This window comes from Pleurodeles waltl, chromosome 4_2, assembly GCF_031143425.1.
Source record: "Pleurodeles waltl isolate 20211129_DDA chromosome 4_2, aPleWal1.hap1.20221129, whole genome shotgun sequence".
NCBI classification, from domain to species: domain Eukaryota; kingdom Metazoa; phylum Chordata; class Amphibia; order Caudata; family Salamandridae; genus Pleurodeles; species Pleurodeles waltl.
In genome coordinates, this window is record NC_090443.1 from 814,620,922 (window position 1) to 814,644,586 (window position 23,665).

A 23,665-nucleotide genomic window follows, 5' to 3' on the forward strand; every position below is an offset into this window, starting at 1 on the left:
TCTCTTCAGATACACCAACTGCTGTAATTTGAAATCCATAGGAGCTAGCTCGTGTTCTACCATCTAAAGCCCAGAAAAAAATCCTAAAATTGAATATCGCAGGCCTGAAATCTATATTTGAGAATAAGGACTGGATAGAATCTATAAAATCTCAATCTATCTGCTGTTTCCAAGCGATCTGGGCAATGAATGAGATTCACATAGACAGTTTTTCATCATATAGTATAGGAACCCAAAAGAAAGAACAGAGAGGCCAAGTGGGGTGCAAACTACCTTAGTATCCACTAACCTAGGCATGGTTAATCAGGAATCCTTTCAAATTAGCAATAATAGTAAGCTGCTTCACATTTCCAGTGAACTGTGGAAACTAGATATACTAAATATGTATATCCTACCTGGGTAACCATCAGTAACTAAAGCCCAACTCCAAGAGTTGGATTAATTTAGTGGTTCCCTCCATTTTGAACCCTCACCACAGCAGCAATCTAGCCGGCTTGCAGCCAAGCTATTCTGTGCGAGCCACTCACCTTCCGATGGGACGATGACAGTTCCCCAATCCTGGTGAGGACTAACGTGACTGTGTTGAAGAGTACATTGGCCTCTCACAAGTCATTGAGGGGAAAGGGGTTTGGAAAGCAAAAAAGAGAAAATATCAGATTCTGCTTCGTGGACTGCAGAATCGCACTGCTGTACCCTGAACTGCGTGTCGTGTTGGGTGTCAGGACTTATGATTTCTCAAACTCATGTGTTCTTGGTTTTTAGGATTCTGGGCTGCCAAAGAATTACTTCATTAACACATTGAACTTGCATATGACACATTGTGCATATGTTTCTGTAAGGCTGAACAAGTCTCTTCCTCTTTTTACAATACTTTCAGAGTCTCTGAAGCAATGTCCAAATTCAAAAACAATCAACTTGGTTAAAGGGCCTCTCTGTGTTCTGGTCCTAAGGTCCACTGCCTACTCTTAAAGAATGAAAAGAAAACTTTCCAGTTTTCTTTTTAAAAGGCATCCCATTTTTCATTAAGGAAAACGAGATACATTCAAAAAAAATGAATTGCTTCATTTAAAAAGCAATCACAGATATTGTGGTCTGCTAAATCCAGCAGGCCACCATCCTTGTGATTTTCCACTACCCCCAATGGGTCTCAAATTCTGATCTACCTCATGAATATTGATGAGGTAGGTCCGTTTGCGACCCACTGGGAATCGCTAAATGTGTCAGAGACATATTAGTACATCACTGTTTGTGATTTCCTAATTATGAATTTTCGCGATTCATAATTAAATAATTGCAAATACAAAGCTACATACCACTAGCCCTTAGTAGTGCGAAACCAGAACAATGTTGAAAATTATAGCCGACTGCGATGGAGTTCAGTCCAGGTACATGAAGTGGATTAGGTCCTGTCTCTGCTTACCTTTAGACTGAAGAATTGTTAAAAATGTCTGATGTCTGAGAAGGTAAAGTTCAACAGGGGCAAGGCAGCCAGCAGTGTCAGAGAAGTAGACGTTGAGGGGGACAGTGGATGAAGTTGCAGTGAAGATTTCTACTTTCCGACTTAGGACCTGATTTAGATTTCAGATGATGGGATTTTCCATCACATTGGTGACGGATATCCCGTCTGCCGAAATATATCAGCAGACAGGATGTTTGTCACCATTAACATGTCCATCAAAATCGAAATTCTCTTTTTTGGAATGAAAAAAGTCTCATGCAGAATGAAACTGCAGGCTAGCATCGACGAGGGCTCCATGAGGCAGGATACCTCTTCTATGAAGAGCCACTGAACAGGATTTTCTGCTTTGGAAAAGAACTTAGCAGGAGCTACTGCAAAGTCAGGCTGACTGGCAATGTAACTTATGTGGATTGTTGAGGAGGTAAGTCTTGATCCCCTCATGGTTCTCAGGGCACTTTTGGGCTGAAAATTTTGTAGGTACCAAGTTTAGCATTTAGGCTGATTGGGTACCTTTGGAACTCCTTGCAAGTGTTCAGGACTCAGTGGGCACCACTTGGAGGGCTCAAGTTACTTCAGACAATGTCCAAGTACGAGGTTCAAGTGGTTGAAGCTTTTTGTGTCCCAGTAGCTCAGAAAAGAAGATCACCAAACTAGCCTTTAGAGTCACTCTGGTTTCAACACCAGGGCAGTCCTCTGAGGGTTCAAGGCAGGTGGCTTCCAACAGCATGGCAGTCCTCTGAAGCACAAGGCAGGCCTCAAGCAGCAGGGAAGTCCTCTGAAGTGCAGTGCAAGTCTTCTAACTGTCATCCACAGGTTGAGGTGTGAACTGAAGAGCAGATCCAAGGGTCCTATTTTTATATGTGGTACCAGCTTTGAAGACGAAGAAACTTCTGGAGTTTTCACCTCACAGATGGCTATGGAATTTCCTTCCTCCCTGCCCTGGTCTTAAAATGACTGGGATGATAAAAGGCTAGCGTGAAGTCCTTTTTGAGGGTGCTGACGCAGCTCCTTTGAAATTAAGTGGGACTGTGCACAGCTCCCCCATCCCATCCTGGCAAGAAAACTTAGGCCCATATTTATTTATTTTTGGCGCCGCTTTTTGATGCAAAAACGGCGCAAACTTACAAAATACAATTGTATTTTGTAAGTTTGCGCCGCTTTTGCATCAAAAAAGTATGCAAATGCAGCGCTAATAAAGTATAACTATGGGCCTTAGTCCGCTTTTGTGTCACAGTCTAGGATGAATAGCTAAGCTGCCATGTTAATCACAGTCAGGTGACACAGTATTTAGGCTGCAGGCACCAAATGGTTATAATATACCAACATTCTAAAAGTTCCCATAAGCGTCATGTTCAGAAATGTGACTTAAAATCCCATCCCACTTACGTTTAAAGAGGGTTTTAAATTACAATTCTTTATATACCAAACATGACATTTCCTCCTGTTCTCAAACAAATGTTATCACTTATTAAATATAATAAGGTACCCTCATGTTATCATATGGAAGAGGTAGGCCTCACAGTAGTGTAAAATGAATTTAGGAGTTTTCACTCTCAGGGCATCTAAAACTTAAAATATACGTCCAACTTGTTAGCTACAATAAACCCAGGCCTTTGGGCTTTTATGGGTGATTTATATGTGTTAAAGATTTAGTGGCCTGGACAAAAGAATATTTTTCCTGGTCAACACAGCAGTTTAAAACTGCACACAGGCTACATTGGCAGGTCTGGGACATGTTTTACAAGCTGCAATGCATGGCATTATAAGTGTTGCAGGCACACTAGTAGTATTGAATTTACAGTCTCTGGATACATTGTGTACCACTTTCATAGGGACCTATAAGTAAATTAAATGTGACAATCAAATAGGTGTTGACCAATTTTACAATGTTGCAAGGAAAGAGAGCAAACCCTTAAAACTGGTTAGCTGTGGTAAAGTGCACAGGGTCCTGATGCGAAAAAAATGAGTTTCAGCAAAAAGGAGGAGAGTAGGCAAAAACCTTAGGGGAAGACCACCCTAAGGCTGACAGGCTTTCACAGATTTAGAATAGGATTTTTGCCAGTGAAATTGTATACCAGCAACTGGTTCAATGGAAGGAGTAGATCAGCGACCTGTAGCTGTGAGTTGGGGGTGATGACTCTGTCATGCATTTTCTGCTGCTTTACTCTTTCGCAGTGCAGGTCAGAAGATACTATCTTCACCCTCTTTTCACCAGCCATAAAATCAGACATTGTAAGCATGCTCTGGCCTTATGCATGTGTACCGATTCTGATGCAATTTTTAACCAGATCTCTTCCTACAGCTATGCAGCTTGGAAGGCCACCAGAATATTATTACTTGCTAGTTGCACTACCCAGGGCATGTGATTTGAAGAACTTTCTACCTCTGCACTTTTGCACTTTACGAGTTCCTCGCACTGGGATTTATAGAACATTAGTTATATATTTTTTTTACCGTATGACTATAAGAATGGTGAGACCTTTTTCAGAAATAGCATATTCACTTTATTTTAAGTCTTTTTACAACAGGCATTATAATACGGTACAAGTATAGATATTTCTTGATTTTTTTTTCAGAAACGGTACCAAAACAGCACTTGCACTTTATTGATATAATAGGATACACAACAGGGATTATAATATGGGACAAGAATAGATATTGTTTTATTTTTTTTCCAGAAACAGCACATGCACATTATCGATATAGCAGAATATGCTATTTAATGCTTAATTGTTTTAGGCCGGTCTCACTCAGGAGCTCTCATGCCAGGGTACTGAGCTGAGGCTGCGCCCTGGAGTTCAGACCCTCCCCTGATCTTGAGGGTTGCAGGGGCCTTTGTTACACCACTGGTTAAGTTCAACATATCATGACTGTGGAGACTTTCAGTAACGCCTAGATTTATAACAGTACTTAGGTGAGCTTTATGATGTCCCTTTACTGAAACCCTTAGATGCAACCATCAAATTATTAATAAATATAGTAGCAGGCTAATCTCGACTAAATATCCTTCAGTTCCTCACTGTCAGACTGATCTTTCTATATGTTGTAAGTAGGAAACTCTCTTGACATACGTTCCTTGCGTCATCCTCTCATTAGAGGCCAAATGACTTTCAGCTCCAGCAGTTCACTTCTGGAGAGAGGGACATAAACACAACAAAGTTAAACAGATTTGAGCTAATGTGCCTTAATGTTTGAAAAACACTCCATATTAAGTTCCCATCAAGTGAATTGACTCTGTTGCAACTGCTCTTTGGAGGCATTAAAAGTGCTAAGTATAGGATTCTAAGAAGATAAAACACTCCATTTGTACTGGATCCTGTCTAGGTGTGGTTTGATATGCTCTTCACAACTGCCAAGAAGTATTTATGGAATTTATTTCCAAAAAGCCATGTGGATTATCCACACTCCCTACAGCCGTGCTATGTGAAGTGCTGCATCAAAGGTTTCGAGTTTATACAATTCCATGTCTCCTTAAATTCAGCACTCACCGGCGTCCTTTCTAAAAAAAAACACAAATGGGTTCTTGTTGTCTACATGAAGATATTTTCTTTTCTTTATGGATATGTTGAAATATCCTTATGCATCTCCCTCGGGATAGTTCATAACATTATGATCCTCATGTGAATTGCTAAATAACTTTGGGCTGTATGTCCGTCTACCTTACAAAAGGCAAGTTTCCAAAGTTAAATGAAGGGCCCAAGGTGCTCTGTGTGGAAAGGGTTGACCTTTCGCCATTGTCTCTGGGATTTTTTATTGGTTTTAGAAGACATTTGTTGCTGGACTTCAGTGTTCTGAAGGAGCAGATATACAAAGGCGTATATAGTAATATGATGGACTTCTACTGGCAGCCTGCTGATCTGCCCTACAGTTGTAATATGTATATATTTGTAGGTATTACCTGTGGCCCTGTTTTGCTTGTTGTAGTTTTTTGTCTGCACTGAAACGTTCTCTGCTGCTTGTTAGAGCACGGATTGTGCTTTATAAAATATAATTAATAAAATAAATATACAACAAACAATACACTTCTTGCAATCTCATATTCTTTTTACAATCGATAAAACTTTAATATTACGGGCAGGAAGGTCAGATGGGATATCAACAGCATCATTCCATTAATCCAAGAACACACACAAGAGGAAATAGATTCCTGGAAACTAGCTTTGTGACACACGGGCTGCTTTAAGCCATCAGTGACTGTGTTTGATATCATCTACCTCTACCTGTGGGAGCAGAAAGCAGTTATGTAAGACAACGCTGTACACAAGACAAAGATGAACAGCCGGCTGTGAAACTGCCATTTCAAGGGTAGGTAGAAACACTGTAAACCACTGTAGGAAGGAAGTGCATGCGAATTACATGTCAAATGATGTTGAACTAAGGTATCATGCTGGAAACCAATGAACACGTGTCGCCGCACACGCTACATATCAGATCTTCGCTATCGTCTTTCATAGCCAAATGAAGATCTGTAAAATTCTGTGGCATACAGATTGTCTGCTTTTATTATGGCCTTAGCAGGTTCCAGGCATGTGCTAAGCTTTGTTCCAAAGGCCCGAATTTATACTTTTTGGTGCAAAACTGCGGCAATGCAGTTTTGCACCAAAAAGCATAATGCCGGCTTGCGCCATTCCTGAGTGCCAGCCGGGCACCAAATTAAGAGAATGGCACAAGTCGGCGCTCAGCTCGGGCTAGCATCAACTAAAATGACGCTAGCCAAATGGGGGTGGTGGTAGGGAAGGAGGAGGTTGTGTCCAAAAATATGACGCTAGCTTAATTAGAGGCAAAGAAATGCCTCTAACCAGACTAGTGCCATTTCTTGGCGCACAACCACCAAAAACATGACTCCTGTCTTAGGAAAGACAGGAGTCATGACCACCACCCCAATGGCCAGCACAGGGGACCAGAGTCTCCTGGGCATGGCCATTGCGCCCTGTGCCATGCAGGGAGCCCCAAGTTAGGGCCCCCAATGGCTCTTTAAAAAAGAAAAAAAACATATTCACCAATACTTACCCTACTTACCTGGTATGGGGTCCCCCATACTCTGGTGTCCCTCTGGTGTGAGTAGTGGTGTTCCTGGGGCTTGGGGTGGGCACCTGTGAACCTATTCCATGGTGTCTGCCAATGGAAATTGGTCCACAGATCCCCAAATGCCTGGTCTGACCCAGGCATTAAATAATGGTGCTAAGCAAGTTTAGCACCAATATTTAGCCACTCCTCCCACCCGTGCATTATTTTTGAACGGGATAAATATGGGGCTATAGAGATAGCACCATATTTTGGATGGGAATCTCATTGACGCAAGGTAGGTGCACGCATCCAAAAAAATGGTGCAAAATCCTATGTCTAACATCAATATGTAAATATGGAGTTGAGTTGGCGCTTAATTTGCATAACAAATGACGCAAATTCGGCGCAAACAGGGTGTAAATATACCCCCCCCCCCAGTGTCTCAGAACAGGCACATACTGTGCAACAATATGCAAGCAGTTACAAGACAAACAACTATGAGTTGAAGACCTCTGAGCCCATCACATGCCATGCAGTGTTCCATTTATCCTTTATATTTGTCTGCTGATTAAATAATGGTGCTATTGTGTGTTTACTTGTTTCCAAATCAATACTAATCAGCTTTGCGTGAGGTGGCGGTCTTGTTTTCTGTTTTCGCTGGTTCAAGTTGGGTCCCAGAAATTAGCATGAGAACAATATGTGACGCTTTGCGTAATAAACCAATTAACTTAAATACACGTTATGCTGTATTTCCATCTGACGATCATGTATCACATTTGTAGTTGAGGTGACAATAGGGACTACCAAAACGTGATCCACAAAATAGGGGATGAGGGACTAACATGTCTGTCTCTGACCTCACAAAAACGTAACTCAACACAGGCCTTAAAAAGAGCTTCTTCGGGGTTTATTGTGTGAGGAATATGAAGATGTAAATGAAATCCATTAAAAAGGAATGAAGTCTAAACTGTCCTCACCCTCATTTGTAAGCTATTTCCTTTATTTTCGTGCAAAGTTATGTTATGCATTTTACTGTTTTTACAGGACGATCGACCACCTGGTGTGGTGCCACATGTCTTGTAAAGACAGGCATTGCGTGTGACCCCTGGTTGCAGCTATTGCCATGCTGATAGTTTGACTATCACCGCTATGCATCACACGTTGTCTCGCAAGTTACCACAGTGCCAAAATGTGCAGAACATGGATCGAAGTATGGCTTACAGCCAGACACACAACAGAGCTACAAAAAGTTAGCATATAAACGTTCGTCCCCTATTTGTTTGATCACTTCAAAGAACACGGCATGACACTTAGGAGTGGTGGCGGGATTTACCATGTCTTCACACAGTGCTAAAACTCTTGCGTTACCTCTCAAAGTATATCGAGCAGAGGTGAAAATATTCTAGGGGACAGACGCAGAGCAGAAGCATCCTCGAATCCACTAATACCAGCTTGACATCATTGTCAACCTCAGCCATCTTGCTCTCTCCCTTTCTTCCCGTCCCACACACTGCAGATAGGACCGATCTGCAAGTTCTAAGGAGCAAAAGTACACTAAAAGTTACAGTGGTTGGTCTGGTACTGTCTCCACTAGCTAATTATCAGCTTTCTACCATTATTTCGTGCCTTCCCTTGAAATGCAAATAGGACTGGTGAGTGGCGTGTATAAGGAAGTACACGAGGGGGCCCTTTCCGATCTCACTCAGAAGCTTGTAGACCAGTGTAATGTGCTGAGGGAGCCCTCTAGAGCTCGCCCCTTCCCGCACCACGGGGAATGAGGAGGCCTTTGTTACGCCACTGGAAGCACCCCAGAAGCCACAGCAGCGAGTCTCCAGCAGCCAATCACCACACCCCTTTTTATTTCTGCCTTCTGAAACTGCCACTCCTAGATTGTGGCTGCCCTGGCATTCTTGGTAAATAGCTTTCGAGGACAAGGGTGCCTCCTGTTTAGGCCTGTTGGGACAAGGAATGGTCTCAATCTAGAACCCCTACCTCCATCTAAAGCACACTCATGATGTGCCTCTAAAGCCATGCACCTCACCTTATTGCAACACTCAAACCCAGACCATGTGCACACTAACTTGGAACACTTCACAAATAATATCCTACTTACAAGCATAAGTACTTGAGCCATACAATATACCCTCTTTCCTATGCCCATCACCCTATCCGTATGGAAGACTGCCACGTTCATCCTGATCGTCAGACCCCCAGCACTAAATAGGGTCTTCACCAATGAAATCTCAGGTTTCATCATGCCTTTCCCCATTTAATATATACACCACATATTCCTTACAGTCTTCAAGAAATATAAAGCCTGAAATACTAAGTAAATATAAGAATCCCTTCTCCACACTTCTGAACAGCATTATTATCAAGAAGCACATCGCCAAATCTGCCCATTCCAAATCAATTACCTCTGTCCTCATGACAATGAGCTCACATTCAGTCTAATGTAGGCCCTGGCATGCCTGTACTTGATTGACCATGTCGCCACTGACCTTCTTGCTACTTCATGCCACACCAAACTCAGAAAAACAAAGACACCTCAAGCTCAAAGAAGATCACCAAGGATTCCAACTCCCACTATCTTTCACTAGATGTCAACATGCTCCTCACTAAATATATCAACACCCTGAAAAAATGTAAACTTTAATGCACCATTCAAAACATAATCCTCCAAAACCGAAGCTTCAACACCATGGTACTACCAAGAACTCTCAGTGAACAAGTATTCCATACAAAGGCAATAAAAGAAATTGACACAGAATACATAGGTCCAGTTGATCTCACGTCAACCAAAGCACCTAATCTGCATACAGATACCTCACCTGTGGAGATAAAGTCATCTTAAACAGAACTACCTTTCACAAAGTGACTAACGGAAGCAAAACACCTTTCAAAGCGGTCAAGCCCCAAGTCAGCCCATTACCTGACCCACTAGTCCCTCAGTCAATAGAGAAGTGCAATGCAAGCAATTAAGCTTTTAAGCTCCTCCCCATCCCCAGTAGTATCAGCTCCCTCAAAACCACCACCTACAGAAACACAATAGAGATCCATCCATGGAGATATCCTGATATCCACACTTTATGATCTCTGTAATATTGAAAACAGTCTTTATTCAACTTCAAGAGAATATCAGTAAAACTAACCGTCTGCAGGGCTAACAACCCAGATTCAGACAATGCTGTAGCATGAACAATGTCACTCTTCAGACAGCCGAAGACAGCTTTCTAAACACAAAGAGGAGTGCCGCCTCTCACCTAATGCTACCCAACATTGCTGCAGCATGTTTTACAGCAACCAACAAGCACCAATACATAACCTGGAAACTTGGTTGTGATTCCCCAACACAGGGACTTGGTTGTGCTCCAATATGAACTGTACACCCAGAACTGGCAGGCCAGGCCACCTTCCACCACTACAACTGCACCTTCTGCCTTGCAACTGGACACTCCTTATATGGACAAGGGATAGACTGGTACTGCAACAGTTAGCTGACAATTTTTAATGTATTAATGTGTTGGCGGCACTCAGTGTTAGTATTGTGACCAGAAATGCTATTGACTGTGGAAGGTGCTGAACTAGGAGCAGAGAAAAACATAACTTAGAACAACAGGTGGACCTTGGGTAGATTCAGCTGCTTCGAGCAAAGAGAGACTGGAGATCTAGAGGTTCATGAGAAAAAATCAGGGAGGGCATATAAATCGTTTTCAAAAGATGGTGACAAAACATGATTCTGCGGGAATAGAATAGACAGTATTATTTAAACACCCCTCACGATTTACCTTAACATCATTGCCCGAGCCAATTTAAAATATTTACCCCATTTGTGTATGCGTGATTCAATACTTAGAAATTAAAGACCAAGATTTTTAGGCTATGGGAGAGCATTTTCAATGAGGTTATTTAAGGCTTATCAAATATCACGTCACACGTTTACGCATATGTATAGAAAAATTAGTGTGTAATAAAAACTCAACAGGGTTTGATGAATACACTGTAAAAATTGCATACAGACCTGTAATATTTCAACTTTATATAGCTTTCCTCCAGCATCAGTAATTTGTCTTTGGCCCAGGTGCACGTCATTTTAGTAATTTTACTATCAGTTTCACAGGAAATTGAAATGTTGACATCTGCAAGAAGTAAAATTAATTAAGGAAAGAGGCAGACAAATAAGTGATTTCGCTTATCAAATTGAGTGATTATCACCGTTATAGACACACATCCACACTAAAAAGTTAAAATGTTGCATGTCTTTAGTCAACACAATTAAAATTGGATGGGTTTTTAATTGTACCGAATATCCTGCATGGAAACAATATTGTCAATAAACAATAACTATTTTTTCCTAATTATACCTCCTTCCTCTACTGAGTACCCCACAACAAAAAGCACCAGACATGTCAAACAAAATAAACTAGATATGAAAACACTTCAAAGCCGCACATTCGTCTTAAAGTCTGTGCTTCCCAAAAGTGTGCATGGTAGTATTTCAGCTACACTAATAACATGTGCTAATTCCCCATATATGCACACTGGTTAAAATATAGAAAATAACATCACATGACTCAGGAGGGAAGGTCATATCTTTGGGACAGCATACTGACAGTCATTGACGTGATTTAGGGGTCGCAGCTGGGACCCCTGGCTTGACCCTTATGACCCCTGCCATAGAGTTTGTGTCTCCTGTCCTCACCGGTGGCAAAATCAATGCCTGGGACACAGTGGCAGCTTTATGGTCGTCAGTTGGGGTTCAACTCTCTGTTTTCTGTCAAAAAAAGTTATTACACTAATATTGAATAAAAGAGTATTCACTATTAATGCAAAAAATGGAACACAATTAGCTGAAATATGACCTACACCGACAGCTAAGGTAAGTAAAAAAATGATTTTAATGTATGTTGTGTTTGTGCTTGCGGGTGGGTTTATGTGAGGGAATGTGAGTGTATGTGTGTGAGTGACAGTGAAGACCAAAATGTGTGTGATGTCACTTACTCTGCCCCTGGTATTTTGGTGAATTGATATCCATGCTGCTAGTGCATTTTATTAGTTTGTTTTTGCAATCTTTGAAATCTATAAACAACCTTACCATGAGCAAGGTACCTGCGCTAATAAGTTCACATTTCAAACCCATGGCCTCCAAGCAAATGTGAAAATTTACGTTTGGCGAAAAAGACATGGAGATTTTGGCAGAGGAGACAGCGAAGAAGGAAACCAGGTTAATGGCACATCTGGCACATAAGGCAAGTGCCATTGTGAAATGACAAATCTGACAAAACAACAAAGTGAACTCAGGCAGCACCCATGCATGCTGTGTACAAAAATGCAAAAGCAGATATGAAGATCTCAAACATCATGTGAGAGAACTGATAACTAAGCACCAGTGTGAATGTCGAAAAAACGCATGAGGTGCGAGACCCTATATTTGACTTTCAGCCTTGGGACATGCAAGAGCATGCAATTATGAGCCACGGAGGCACCATGCTAGTTGGAAACCAAGGACACAGTGAGAATTATGCAGGTTAATTAATATTATGTTATAAATGTTTCTAATGACTATTGCTAATACTAATATTAGTAAAATCATTTTAATCACAAATGTAATGGTTTCATTGTGACGGGTGTGTTTTGAAACCTAGAAATCTGATTTTAAAATGTACTTAGAATATATCTCCATAGATAGATAGATAGATAGCTAGATAGATATTTTTAAAAACGAGATGTCATATTTCCGTGATAAATATTTTTTGTTTTAATATTACATTTGCAGGGGACACTGCATAGGGGGATGTTGAAAAATTGTCAACTAGTTGTGAGCCTCCACCAAAGAAACAAAGGCGACATGCTGCCAAAAGATCCTCTACCATCATCCCAGCACCTGAATGTCTACCTGACCCCACTTCTAGTCCAGTCAGAACCAACATCAGAACAACAACAATTCCAGAACAACAACAACAATTTCAGCTGCTTTCACAACTACAAGTGTGATTATTTCTACAACCAGTGGCAAAGGTTCCATACTGCCTGGCAGTGGCCCATTTCCAGTAGGATTTCCAGTTTATGTGTCACTGCAATCACGAGTGTTGCAATAAATAGCATCCCTACACTGCCATTGATCCCCGTCATTACAGCCAACTACCATTATCTCAGTGGATGTAGCTGACTGTGCTCGAGGATGATAGGAGGGTTTTGGATGTAGAGGAGGTGTAATCAGCAGAGTAGCAACAAAAATACAACAAAGAAATCAGTTGCAAATGTGGAGGCTTGAAGCATTGATGATGTCCCACATTCTGAGGATCATCCTTCACACACGCAACAAGGGTGAACAGAGCTAACACTTCCGCAATCCTTGACTGAAATTGCCCAAACTCTTGAAAGCATATTGGCACTTCAGGATACCATGATGAGTAACATATTCGTTCCCACAGACGTTCGTGTTCAGCTCTCTAAAACCAAGTGCACCACGAGCAGTGGCATAACAAAACTTGAGGCTGCCCCCTCCCCCTGGATTCAGTCAGGAGCCTTCCGCCCGTGCAGAGTGTTCAGATCCGAGGGGGTCCCCTGGAGTTCGGGGCCCCCCTACACTGCAGGAGCATTTGTTACACCACTGTTCATGAGAGACCTAGTTCAGGTGTTCAGATATAGATACCAGAATATAGGTATTTCCTGATCAACATAATACAGCAACTCGAAGGCAAGGATCGGAACAAAGGCATTGTACATTGGTTTTGGCTGAAGGAGGTGACAGTAAAAGGGTTATTAGGTACCGCACTCATGAAATCAATAACTTTACCCAATACATTGCTGAGAGGTATATTGCACTGTTATATGCAATTTATACACAAGCTCAAGTTCTACACTTATTAAGCAATGGTCCAATTATCACTACCCAAGTTTCACAACATTAATAAGGTAGCGGTACTACCAGCTACTTTCCTCAATCTACTACCTCATCATCACATTCTTCGGTGCAGGTTTCAGCCATCTTAACGTGGTATAGAATAAGACAAGCCCAACGACCAACAGAGGCAGTCCAATTTTTTTATAGTACTGTAATCATGTAATAATGTGTTATTATACAAGTATTTCTGCATAGAAAATGTAAATACATTAATTTTCTTTAGTTTAAATTGATATTGTTCACGGTAACAAATTTATATTTTTTGGTTTTATTCTTTGGATTGTATAACCAGTTCACCCTTACCTCCATGCTGATAGATTTTGCGTAGAAATTAGTTAATTAATTGTGACAGCAGCTTCCTATGAGATTTGACGTTAGTTCTTCCAGAATGTAGACTAAAGTGCTTAAACTACAATTCCAGGTTCAATTACTTATGTTTTTATATCTTCTGTGAATTGGAAAGCAAAAATCATAAAACATATACCACCTGCTTATGGCAGGAGGTAAGAGAGGTTTTTGCCCATGGAGATGGAAGGTGAATAGTGAATGGCAGCAGCGGGAAGTGAGAGAGCGGGTGTTGGAAAGTGTAATATTAGTAAGGGAAGGTAGGTACCTACATTTAGTAACAGGCCACAATCCCACACTACATCCAGTAAAGGTCTTAGGGCCAGATGTAGCAACCCTTTTGCGAGTCGCAAACGGCAAAAATCGCCGTTTGCGACTCACAAACGTGGGTTTGCAATTCAAAATGCATATTGCGAGTCGTTACCGACTCGCAATATGCATTTGCGACTCGCAAATAGGAAGGGGTGTTCCCTTCCTATTTGCGAGTCGGAGTGGTATGCAACTCCATTTGCGACCGCGTACGCGGTCGCAAATGGAGTCGCAGTTACCATCCACTTGAAGTGGATGGTAACCCACTCGCAAACGGGAAGGGGTCCCCATGGGACCCCTTCCCCTTTGTGACTGGACCCCATATTATTTTTTCAGGGCAGGGAGTGGTCCAAGGGACCACTCCCTGCCCTGAAAAATCCGAAACTAAAGGTTTCGTTTTTTTTTGTAGTGCAGCTCGTTTTCCCTTAGGGAAAACGGGCTACACTTCAAAAAAAAAAAAACTGCTTTATTGAACAGCAGGTCGCTAACATGGAGGCCTGCTGACGTCAGCAGGCCTCCATGTTAGCGAGTGCCTATACTCGCAATGGGGCCGCAATTTGCGACCCACCTCATGAATATTCATGAGGTGGGTCATTGCGACCCCATTGCGAGTTGCAGTCGGTGTCTGAGACACCATACTGCATAGCAATTTGCGACTTGCAAATTGCGAGTCGCAGGGACTCGCAATTTGCAAGTCGCAAATTGCATTTTTGCTACATCTGGCCCTTAGTGTATTAAGCCTTGCTCAACCCTTGGTAGCCTGGCCCCTGAGCAGTTAGGCTCAACTTAGGAGAAGTGGGTAAAGCATTTAATATCAACAAGACAGTAAATAAATAAAACACAACACATAATAAAAGTCCAACAACAATTTATAAAAACGGAAAATATTTTTGTCTTTAAAATGTCACCCGACGGACCAAAATCCAATGTATGGAACCAGAGACATGAATTTTAAAGATGTAATGTAAAAACGTGCTTTCTAATGCCTAAAAGCAAAAGCCACCAACTGGGTGACCTGGGCAAAGTCAAAGTTTGAGGCCAACTGTGATGAAGACCAAATGGAATACACTGAGAGGTAGGCGTCTGTCAAAAGTTTACCTTCAGGTGGTAGCAGGGCCCCCTGTGCGACGGCATTGGACTCAGCTCTATGTGGAGCAGAGTGCAATGCAGCTGCACATTTTCCACTGGGCTGGCCAGCAGAAACCTTGGTTTCCGCTGGTCAGCCCAGTGGAAAACTCATAATGGTGCTGGTGAGGAGCTCACCAGCACCATGGCGGTCTCCTCATCGATATTTGGTGGTCGGGCTTTTCTTACTGCCAAAATCATAATCAGCCCTTTAGTCTCTTTTTTAGAACTTTTTCTTTTGTTGTCAGTTGAGGCTCCTGTTCAGGCCGGCTTGCGAAGTGACATCATCAGCTTGGCTCACCGCAAGGTCCCGGTCAACCCCTGGAAGTCTTGTCCATGGGGAAAAGCTCCAGAGCTTCAGCAGGATGAACCTCAAATTGAGGCCGGAGCGCGGTTTGACGTCGCCGGCTTGAATCTGGTTGACAGGTCAGTCACCTTATGGAGCTTTTTCACAAAGTTGCTCCAAACTTCTGTATCTTCTTCCAGAAGCCCTTTTTGTGTACACAAACCTGACCCAAAGCTCCAGGAGCTCTGAGGTGCTCCTTTGATTGTGGGACCACAGTGCCCCGAATGCACCTGGTCAGAATCCTCAAATGGCCACTGGATGCTGGTCAGCTGGGCTCTTGTTGCATGACTTAATGGATGGGACACTGTTCAGCACCTTTGTACCAGTTGCTTTCAGGGAGTACATGTCGGATGCTGTTGCAGCAAGGCAAAGCCCTTTTCGTGGTGAAGCCCAGAGTGTGCAGCTGGTGCAGTCTTTGTGGGTGCAGTCCTTCAGGTGCAGACCAGAGGTTCAGTAGGGCAGTCCTTCTACTCCAGTATTTTGTTCCAGCAGGGATCTGAATCATTGGGCAACTCCATCATATTTATCCTTGCTCCTGGATTGGCAAGCAAGATGACACACCTGACCAACGGGGTACAGGGGACAACCCCTTACTGCAAAGTGTGGCAAAAATCAATCCCAGAAAGCAACAATCCTTAAAAACCTAAAATGGAGAAGATCTCTCCTTGGAGATTACATCCAGCTGAGCCCAGCCACCAGTGTGGCTACATTTCCGTAACACACCCCTTCCTGCCCCTATCCCAATCTTATTACTGGGGCTCCCAACTGGCTGGGGGAGCAGGAAATGAAGGCCTAGTTTCTGTCCTAGGTGGCATTCACTCCTTTGAAAACTAGTTTGGCTACTCTACCTCCCTTCCCGCTCTGCTATCTGCTGCAGCAGTTCTCCTCCAACCAGAAGCTTCCTTTTTTCCAGCCCAGGCCGCTTCACACCTCATTATGGTAGCTTGACTCAGGCTGCCAGAGACTGGCCAATCAATCCAATCAGGAAAGGAAAGGGCACTACAGGGCAGATTTTGTTAACTTTCTGAAGGAGTTCTAAAACTCTTTCTCTGTATTAGTTTTATTCTAACTTTTAGTTTGAAATCAAGCATGAAATATTTAGCTACTTTCTAGCAGAAATGATACTTTATTGTTTCTAATCAAGACTCCCAATGTTAGCCAATGGAGCTAATGTACTACAATGGGGAAAACAAATGTGGCTGTTTTTCACTCACCAGGGCTTATAAAAGCATATTTTATAAAGTTCATGCTCATATTTGCACTGCATCCAACCTTTGGGGCACCTAAGGCAAACCTTACGGGTGGCTTATATGAACAAATAAGATAGCTTAAGACTTTGGAAGTACTTTTAATTTGAAAGACAAATTTGGTGTTAATTTTACTTTTAAAAGCAGCCTGCAAGGCAGAGCTGCCATTAATATGGCGCCAGGCCCCACAGCAGTGCAATCAGGCGTGCCCTAACTACCCTGGGGTCTCTAAACCTACATGCCCTACCGTATACTAGAAGGCAGTTTGTCAGAGCCAATTATGATTATGCCTCATTTGCATCAACCATTTTAAACAGAGCTCTGGCCCTGGGACTGGTTAGCACTGCCCAGGGTGCAGCGAGAGTCAGTTAACACCAGTATCAGTCAAAATGTTTGGAGGTGATCAGGGCAAAAAGGATGACTTTCTCACAACAGTTCTCTTTTTAATTCTGTTGGAGTCATCTTCTGCATCCCAGAGGTGATTGATGCAGTCTTGGGTCTGATGCATCAGCTATCCACAGCCCTTGCAGCTCGGCAGGGAGGTCCTGCTCCAATGTCTCTGGCCCTGAAAAGTCAAAGCCCTCTGTTTGTGCATAATTGTTAATGGATTTCTAAAATAAGATGTCTTGACACAACTGTAATAGTGACTTGGTTTATTTCACCCAACGTTGTCCTTCTCTGTGAAATAGACTAACTCATAATGAGAGCCTTTACGTGAGAACTTGTTGTAGTTTAACAAAACAAAATTGACCATGTTCCATAGATGAGAAAATGTATAACTAGTACCATCTTTGTACATTATATTCTAAAATATAGATATCATATAGTTTAGACATATACATTTCTGATGTAATTTCCAAATATATGTTTATAAAAGAATTAGACGTACGGACACATTGCTTGAACATTAATGTTATGTTTCTAAGGTGTTTAACCACTGCATTTTAATCTAAAATGTGAACACTTATTTTTGGTGAAAAAGTTGATCCGGACATATCCCCTACCATCCAAGCACATGTAGGAAGATCAAGACATAGGAGACAATTAACACGAATAGGTCACAGCAGCACTTTGACCAAAGCTCCACTCACCATCAAGATTAGCACAATATCTGGTGCCTCAGCCATATTTCCAAACCCCTGTCATGTATGCATCTAATTTACAGTTTTCTTCCATCCTGCTTCCTAGTGAGAGTGTTCACAGAACATAATTAACAATAACTTTAACTTGCATCACAGCTCATTCAACAGTCACTACTGTGAGAGAACAGAGCACATCTGCTCTTACGGGCCACCTGTTACTCCTACTTCATGCATCAGAGTGCTCCTGCAACCATGTCTTAGGTCGAAGAAGCTAACCGGATGCTGCAGGAGGGAAAGGGAGTGAGAATCTAAACAAGAATTCTATTGCAGTTAGGAGCATATATTGATGCTAATGATGAGTACCCACAAACAATTGAGGCTTAAGCAGTTTAAGAAGGCAGGAAAACAACACTAGATAGCAATCTTGGAACACTCATCAAGGCTAATTACTGAAATGCAGAAGCATACGTCTATACTGATACAAAATTCAAGATAATCTACAACTCCTGTTGTAGGTATGGGTGGCTGCCTCTTAATCAAAAGTGACAATATATCTAACCTGGTGCATCTGCAACAACAGCAGTATAAACGAGCAATAAGACAACCCATTTAGATATGCAGAGACTTAAGACTGTCACAATGCCTATGCATGTTAGACATGAATGAGTTAAGAGCAAATCATGAGGCACTATAGAGGATGACAAATGCAGTACAACTTAAGCAACCAGGTTGCACCAGTGGTAGCAGCTATGTTGTCAGCAACTGAACCCATACAACAGAGCATGTAGAGGAAATGTTCTGCTACACTTAAGCCTACACCATCAAGCAGTGAGACCAGTAAACAGCCTGACATGCTCTCTTGCTGCCTAAGCACAACCTTCCATCAGCCTTCTTCAATCAGCCCTCCAAGAAGGTCTGCCCGTTTTGCTCATCTGACACAGGAATAACAAACCACTTGTTTGGCTAATAATCCTATACATCTTTGTAAAATACATTGTAAAATTGTATGAAGGAAGGTGGGAAGGCCACATACCTACTATCTACATTTTGCTTGGCATGTGAATTTATCTGCACAGGGAACTATTAGCATTATATATATTTATATAATTCTTGTTGTACGCTGAAACTTTTGTTGTGATCCATCAAGCGATGGCTAAGAAAAGGAGGGTGAGGGGGTGAAAGAAATGTGTTTCCCATGTGAATTTCCATAGGAGCTTTGGACAAGACTACAACCCAAATCACTGGACAGAAGTACACCTAATTTGGCAGAAAGCTGGCTTTTATTATGCATATTGTGCTTTTTGTAATTTGGTGTAAATCTGTTATTTAGTTTTTGAGATATTGAAGGGAAAATAAATTTGTATATCTAGGGCCGCAGATCTGTTGCATCATTTAACACATATGTGACGTATTCGCGAATGCACGTGCAAACTGGAATGCTGTGATTGGCTGACCGCAACCTGACTAGAAAGTTGTGGCAGCCATTTTAGGGAATGGGACACAGTCCCCAGGGCTGAAAATTGAAACGAAAAGTGTGGTAAGGGGTCATGGTGGAGTTACCCTGACCCCAGGGGTGTCAAATAGGAGTCTTTGTGGATCAAGTTATGACCTTACAATGTTATTTTTCAAGGCGCGCAATATTCCCGAAAGTGTTGCAATGCTCAGAGTGCGCCTTCTGTGTAACATTGTGACATATTAGAAAATATAAGGCAACAACAAAAAAAGTTTCATACACTCATTCATTCACTCTTACTAGCATGCAGAAAGGCTCACTCACAGTACCACTCAGAAAGTCATACATCCACTTTCAGACCCACTCAGACATTCACGCACCCACTAACAGACATACTCAGACTCTCATGCACCCACTCAAAGACACACTCATCCACTCATGGGGTTAGTGCGATTGGCTGTAGGGACTGGCCACGGGCCAGGTCCTGTAGCCAATCCCACCGCGCCTTTGGCCGTACACAGTGCAGGGTTGGGTAGTTATAGGAGGATTGCCACAGGGCCTGGTCACGGGCAGACCCTGAAACCAACCACCACCATGCACAGCCATATGTGGCACTGGTTGGATTAACGTATAGTAATGAAAATGATTTTATGTTAAAAAACAAGGGAATTCAATGAAAGAAACTAGGTTATTGGGACGTTAAAGTTAGGAAATAAAATTGAAAAAAACATAGGAATTCAGTGAAAAAAACAAAAGTTACAGGGATGTTATAGTTAGGCTCATATTTTAAACGTACAAAATCATAGAAATTCACCTGTTGGAGGTATTTCAAGAAACTCATGCCCTAAGGTAACTAAAACTCGTGCACTGCTAATTACCCTACAAATTACAGTATTCATGACATCTTTGATAACATCATTGATAATATCAGTGTAATATATGCAGTAACATTTTTGATGAAAAAGCTGTGCATGGTGGGTGCACGTGTTATAGTTACCTTAATAACTCTAACTATAACAGGTGAATTCTATTTCCTAACTATAACATCCCTGTAACCTTAGATTTTTTAATGAAAAAAATAAATAATTTGTTTTATATATATATATATTATATATACATATTTATATATATATATATATATATATATATATATATATATATATATATATATATATATATATTTATATATATATATATATATATATTACCTACTGGCTGGCTGTTGCCACTAGGTAGTTATAGTTAAAAGCTTTTTCTTTTCAAAACTAATATGACAGTCAGTTCACCTGTTGTGTTGAAAGCTTCAGGGTGGTCTGTGGTCCGTGAAGCGGAGGACTGAGAAAAAAGGGGTGGGGTCCCAAAACACCCTTTTCCCATAGGCTCTTTAGACACAACTACAGCCTGAACCGCTGAATTGAATTACACCAAATTTGGAGGAGAGCTAGATCTTGGTCCGCCAATCGTGCTTTTTGTTATTTGTTGTAAATCCATTCAGTTGTTTTGGAGGTATTAAAGGAAAAATAAATATGATATCTGGGCAGGTTTTAGTTATAATATTTGTTGATGGTACCACACACATTTTAGGAATTGTGGTGTGTTGTAAGGTGATTCTACCCTGTGAAAAAGCATTCTGCTGCGATTTCATTAATCATGTTGAGAGAAAACTGTTTTCTCATCATTTTCCCAAAGTTCTTATGGAAGGTGCTCCGGAAGCTTAAATAAGAGCATATTCTCTGTAACTTCACACTTTCTCAGTCATATGAGAATGAAGTCTGACATTCTCAGTAAAACATGTATGTCCAACAGGAGATTCCCTTGTGTTCAATTGCAGCCACCCACGGTGTTCTAAGGAACAACTAGAGCACTAGCAGTCTTTCTTAACAAACAACAGTCTTTCTTAACAACACATGTGTGGCAGACCTGAAGTCATTTTGGTTGAATCAAACTGGTAAAACTTAAAATATTTAGGCCCAGATTTAAGCCGCCCTAGCACCTCCTTGCGCCACATTTGTGTTATTTTTGTACGCTAATGTTGCCGAACAAGGCCAAAATTGCCATGCCAGATTTACAAAGTGGTGCAATGCTTGCATTGCTCCACTTTGTAATTTCTTGTGCCACATAATGCCTGTGCCTGGGCGCCTAAAAAATGACACAAAAAAATCAAAACCTTTTTTGCAGCTTTTTTAACGCCTGCACAGAGCAGGCATTAAAAGGAGGTGCGCCATTATTTATAATGGGCCTCAATGTGGTTTGCTGGATTGGCGTCAGAATTTAACTACCACCATGGTGTGCCATATCTTTCATATGGCGCACACATGATGGCTTTAGGGGAGTGCTAAGGGGTGCAAGAAAAGTAGCGCTGCATTGGATGCACCACCACCTTTATTAAATATGCCCCTTAATTTAGAAAGGAACAAAATGAAGGTGTTCATTTTTTCATAGAAATTACGGTTAGTGCTGTAGAAAGAAAAACGAAGACATGTTTAAAGTGAGTTCTCAAATATCTCCCTCTTCTATTTCATTAAAACATTCTGACATGCAGACTGAAACATGCACTTTCAACAAGATCAGCAGATTGCCAGTTAACTCCCTGGTAATCAGAAACTTTCCAAGAGTGTTCTAATGAGCAACTAGAGTGCTAACATTCTGAATCTATGCCACAAATGTGGCACATGAGAATGCCATCTTAATGGAATCGAAGTGGAAAACTGAAAGCATTTTCTACTGAGGATACTACAGTAAATGAAGAATTTAGGGAGCTTCATAACAAATAGGTCTCCTAAAATGTCCAACAGAGAAAAAAGAGCCGAAATGTAGCACAAATTTCACCCAAATGTAGCCCAAGCATAGCCCAATGACAAAAGTTTGCAAAACACATTTAGAACTCTGCGGACAGGTTACTCCATCGCATCTGTGATGGATATCCCATCCGCTGAAATCCAAATCCAAATATATTCCATGGGATTTAGATTTCAGCAGATGGGATATCCATCACCGTAGTGACGGAGTAACCCATCCACCGAGTTCTAAGTCAGGCTCTTAATTTTTTTGTCTTTTTGCAGTTTAATATAGCGTAAACTTGACCCGAAGATTTTGGAGTGCTTTACATGAGCATCAGTTACATTACACAAGGACATATTCATTTTGGGTTTAGGCATGGGGAGATTAAGGGTCTCATTACAACTTTTGCGGTCCTAAAAACGGACCGCCAAAGCCATGGTGGTGTCCCACCAAAGCATATTACGATGTTCTTGTCGGTCTGACCGGTGGGAACGTTGTATTATTTGTTCCTGCCGGGCTTACCAACGAGAACAGTACTCCGATATTGGCCTCAGCTCCCTTAGCACACCAACACCATCAAAGCAGACAGTGAGCATTCCGATGGTGCTGGGCAGGGGGGCCCCTGCACTGCCCATGCTAAGGGCATAGGAAGTGCAGCAGCACCCCTGTGGCCCCCTGCACTGACTTTCGGCCATCCTTTCCATGGCGGGGTCCGCGCCTTTTGAACGGCTGGTGGAAAGCTGAGTTGCAATCAGCCAGGCAGCACTGAGTTCAGTGTCGCCCTGACTAAATACAACTCATACCGATGTCAGCTCATCGTGAACCATGTTCCTGGTGGGAACGGTGGTTTCTTGCGGTCTGACCACCAGGGTTGTAATGTGGCAGTCACATAGCCACAGTTGAAGTGGTCTGACTGTCACTGTGAGGCTGGCGGTCCTTAGACCTTCAGCCTTGTAACCAGGCCCTCATTGATTTGCCCAGAATGCCAAGCTGACACCGAAACTTGAACCTGGTTTCCCATTTGCAAAGTGTGCAGCTCTGGCCATAGAGCCACACCCTCTCTCCATGTGTGACATATAATCAAGTGATCAACTGGATAAAAAGGCATAAAGATAGCAAATAATTTAAAAGTCCTTTGTCACGTCACTATTTGAGAACTCAGAAAATATGTCCTAATTTTAGCATTTTTAGAGCACTAACCATAATTTCTATGGGAATAAGACCCTCTCATTTTTATAATTTCTAAAGCAAATGCTTTAGGTATTACAGTTTTATTATATCAATGTGACATCAGGCATGCCTCACTTTTGTAATGAATAAAGAATGTTAGCACTCTAGTTGTTGATTAGAATACTGTGGGGAGGCAGCAATCAAGGGGAGAGACTCGGATATTTGAGGGCAGGGAGGAGGGTGCAGAAGGGCCACGTTGACCATGCAGGGCAAGTGGAATGGGCAGTGGAAGCACAATGGACCATAGATGGGCAGGGGAAAGTGGGGTAGGGGTAACAACCCAACCATGCAGGACAGACAACAGAGGCTGTGGCAATATAACAGACCATTGAGGGCAGAAGGAAAAGGCAGTGGCAGTGCAAACATACATGCCA

General features: G+C 41.9%; 1 protein-coding gene across 1 annotated transcript in view; it reads right to left on the reverse strand.

Annotated features, from left to right (window-relative positions):
- The window catches only part of LEPR (leptin receptor), a 714,243-nt gene that overhangs the window by 188,832 nt on the left and 501,746 nt on the right, over positions 1 to 23,665 (reverse strand). Inside the window, exon 9 of the mRNA XM_069232491.1 lies at positions 10,488 to 10,605. Within this exon, the coding sequence (XP_069088592.1) occupies positions 10,488 to 10,605 (118 nt within the window). The remainder of the gene's footprint in view (positions 1 to 10,487; positions 10,606 to 23,665) is intronic.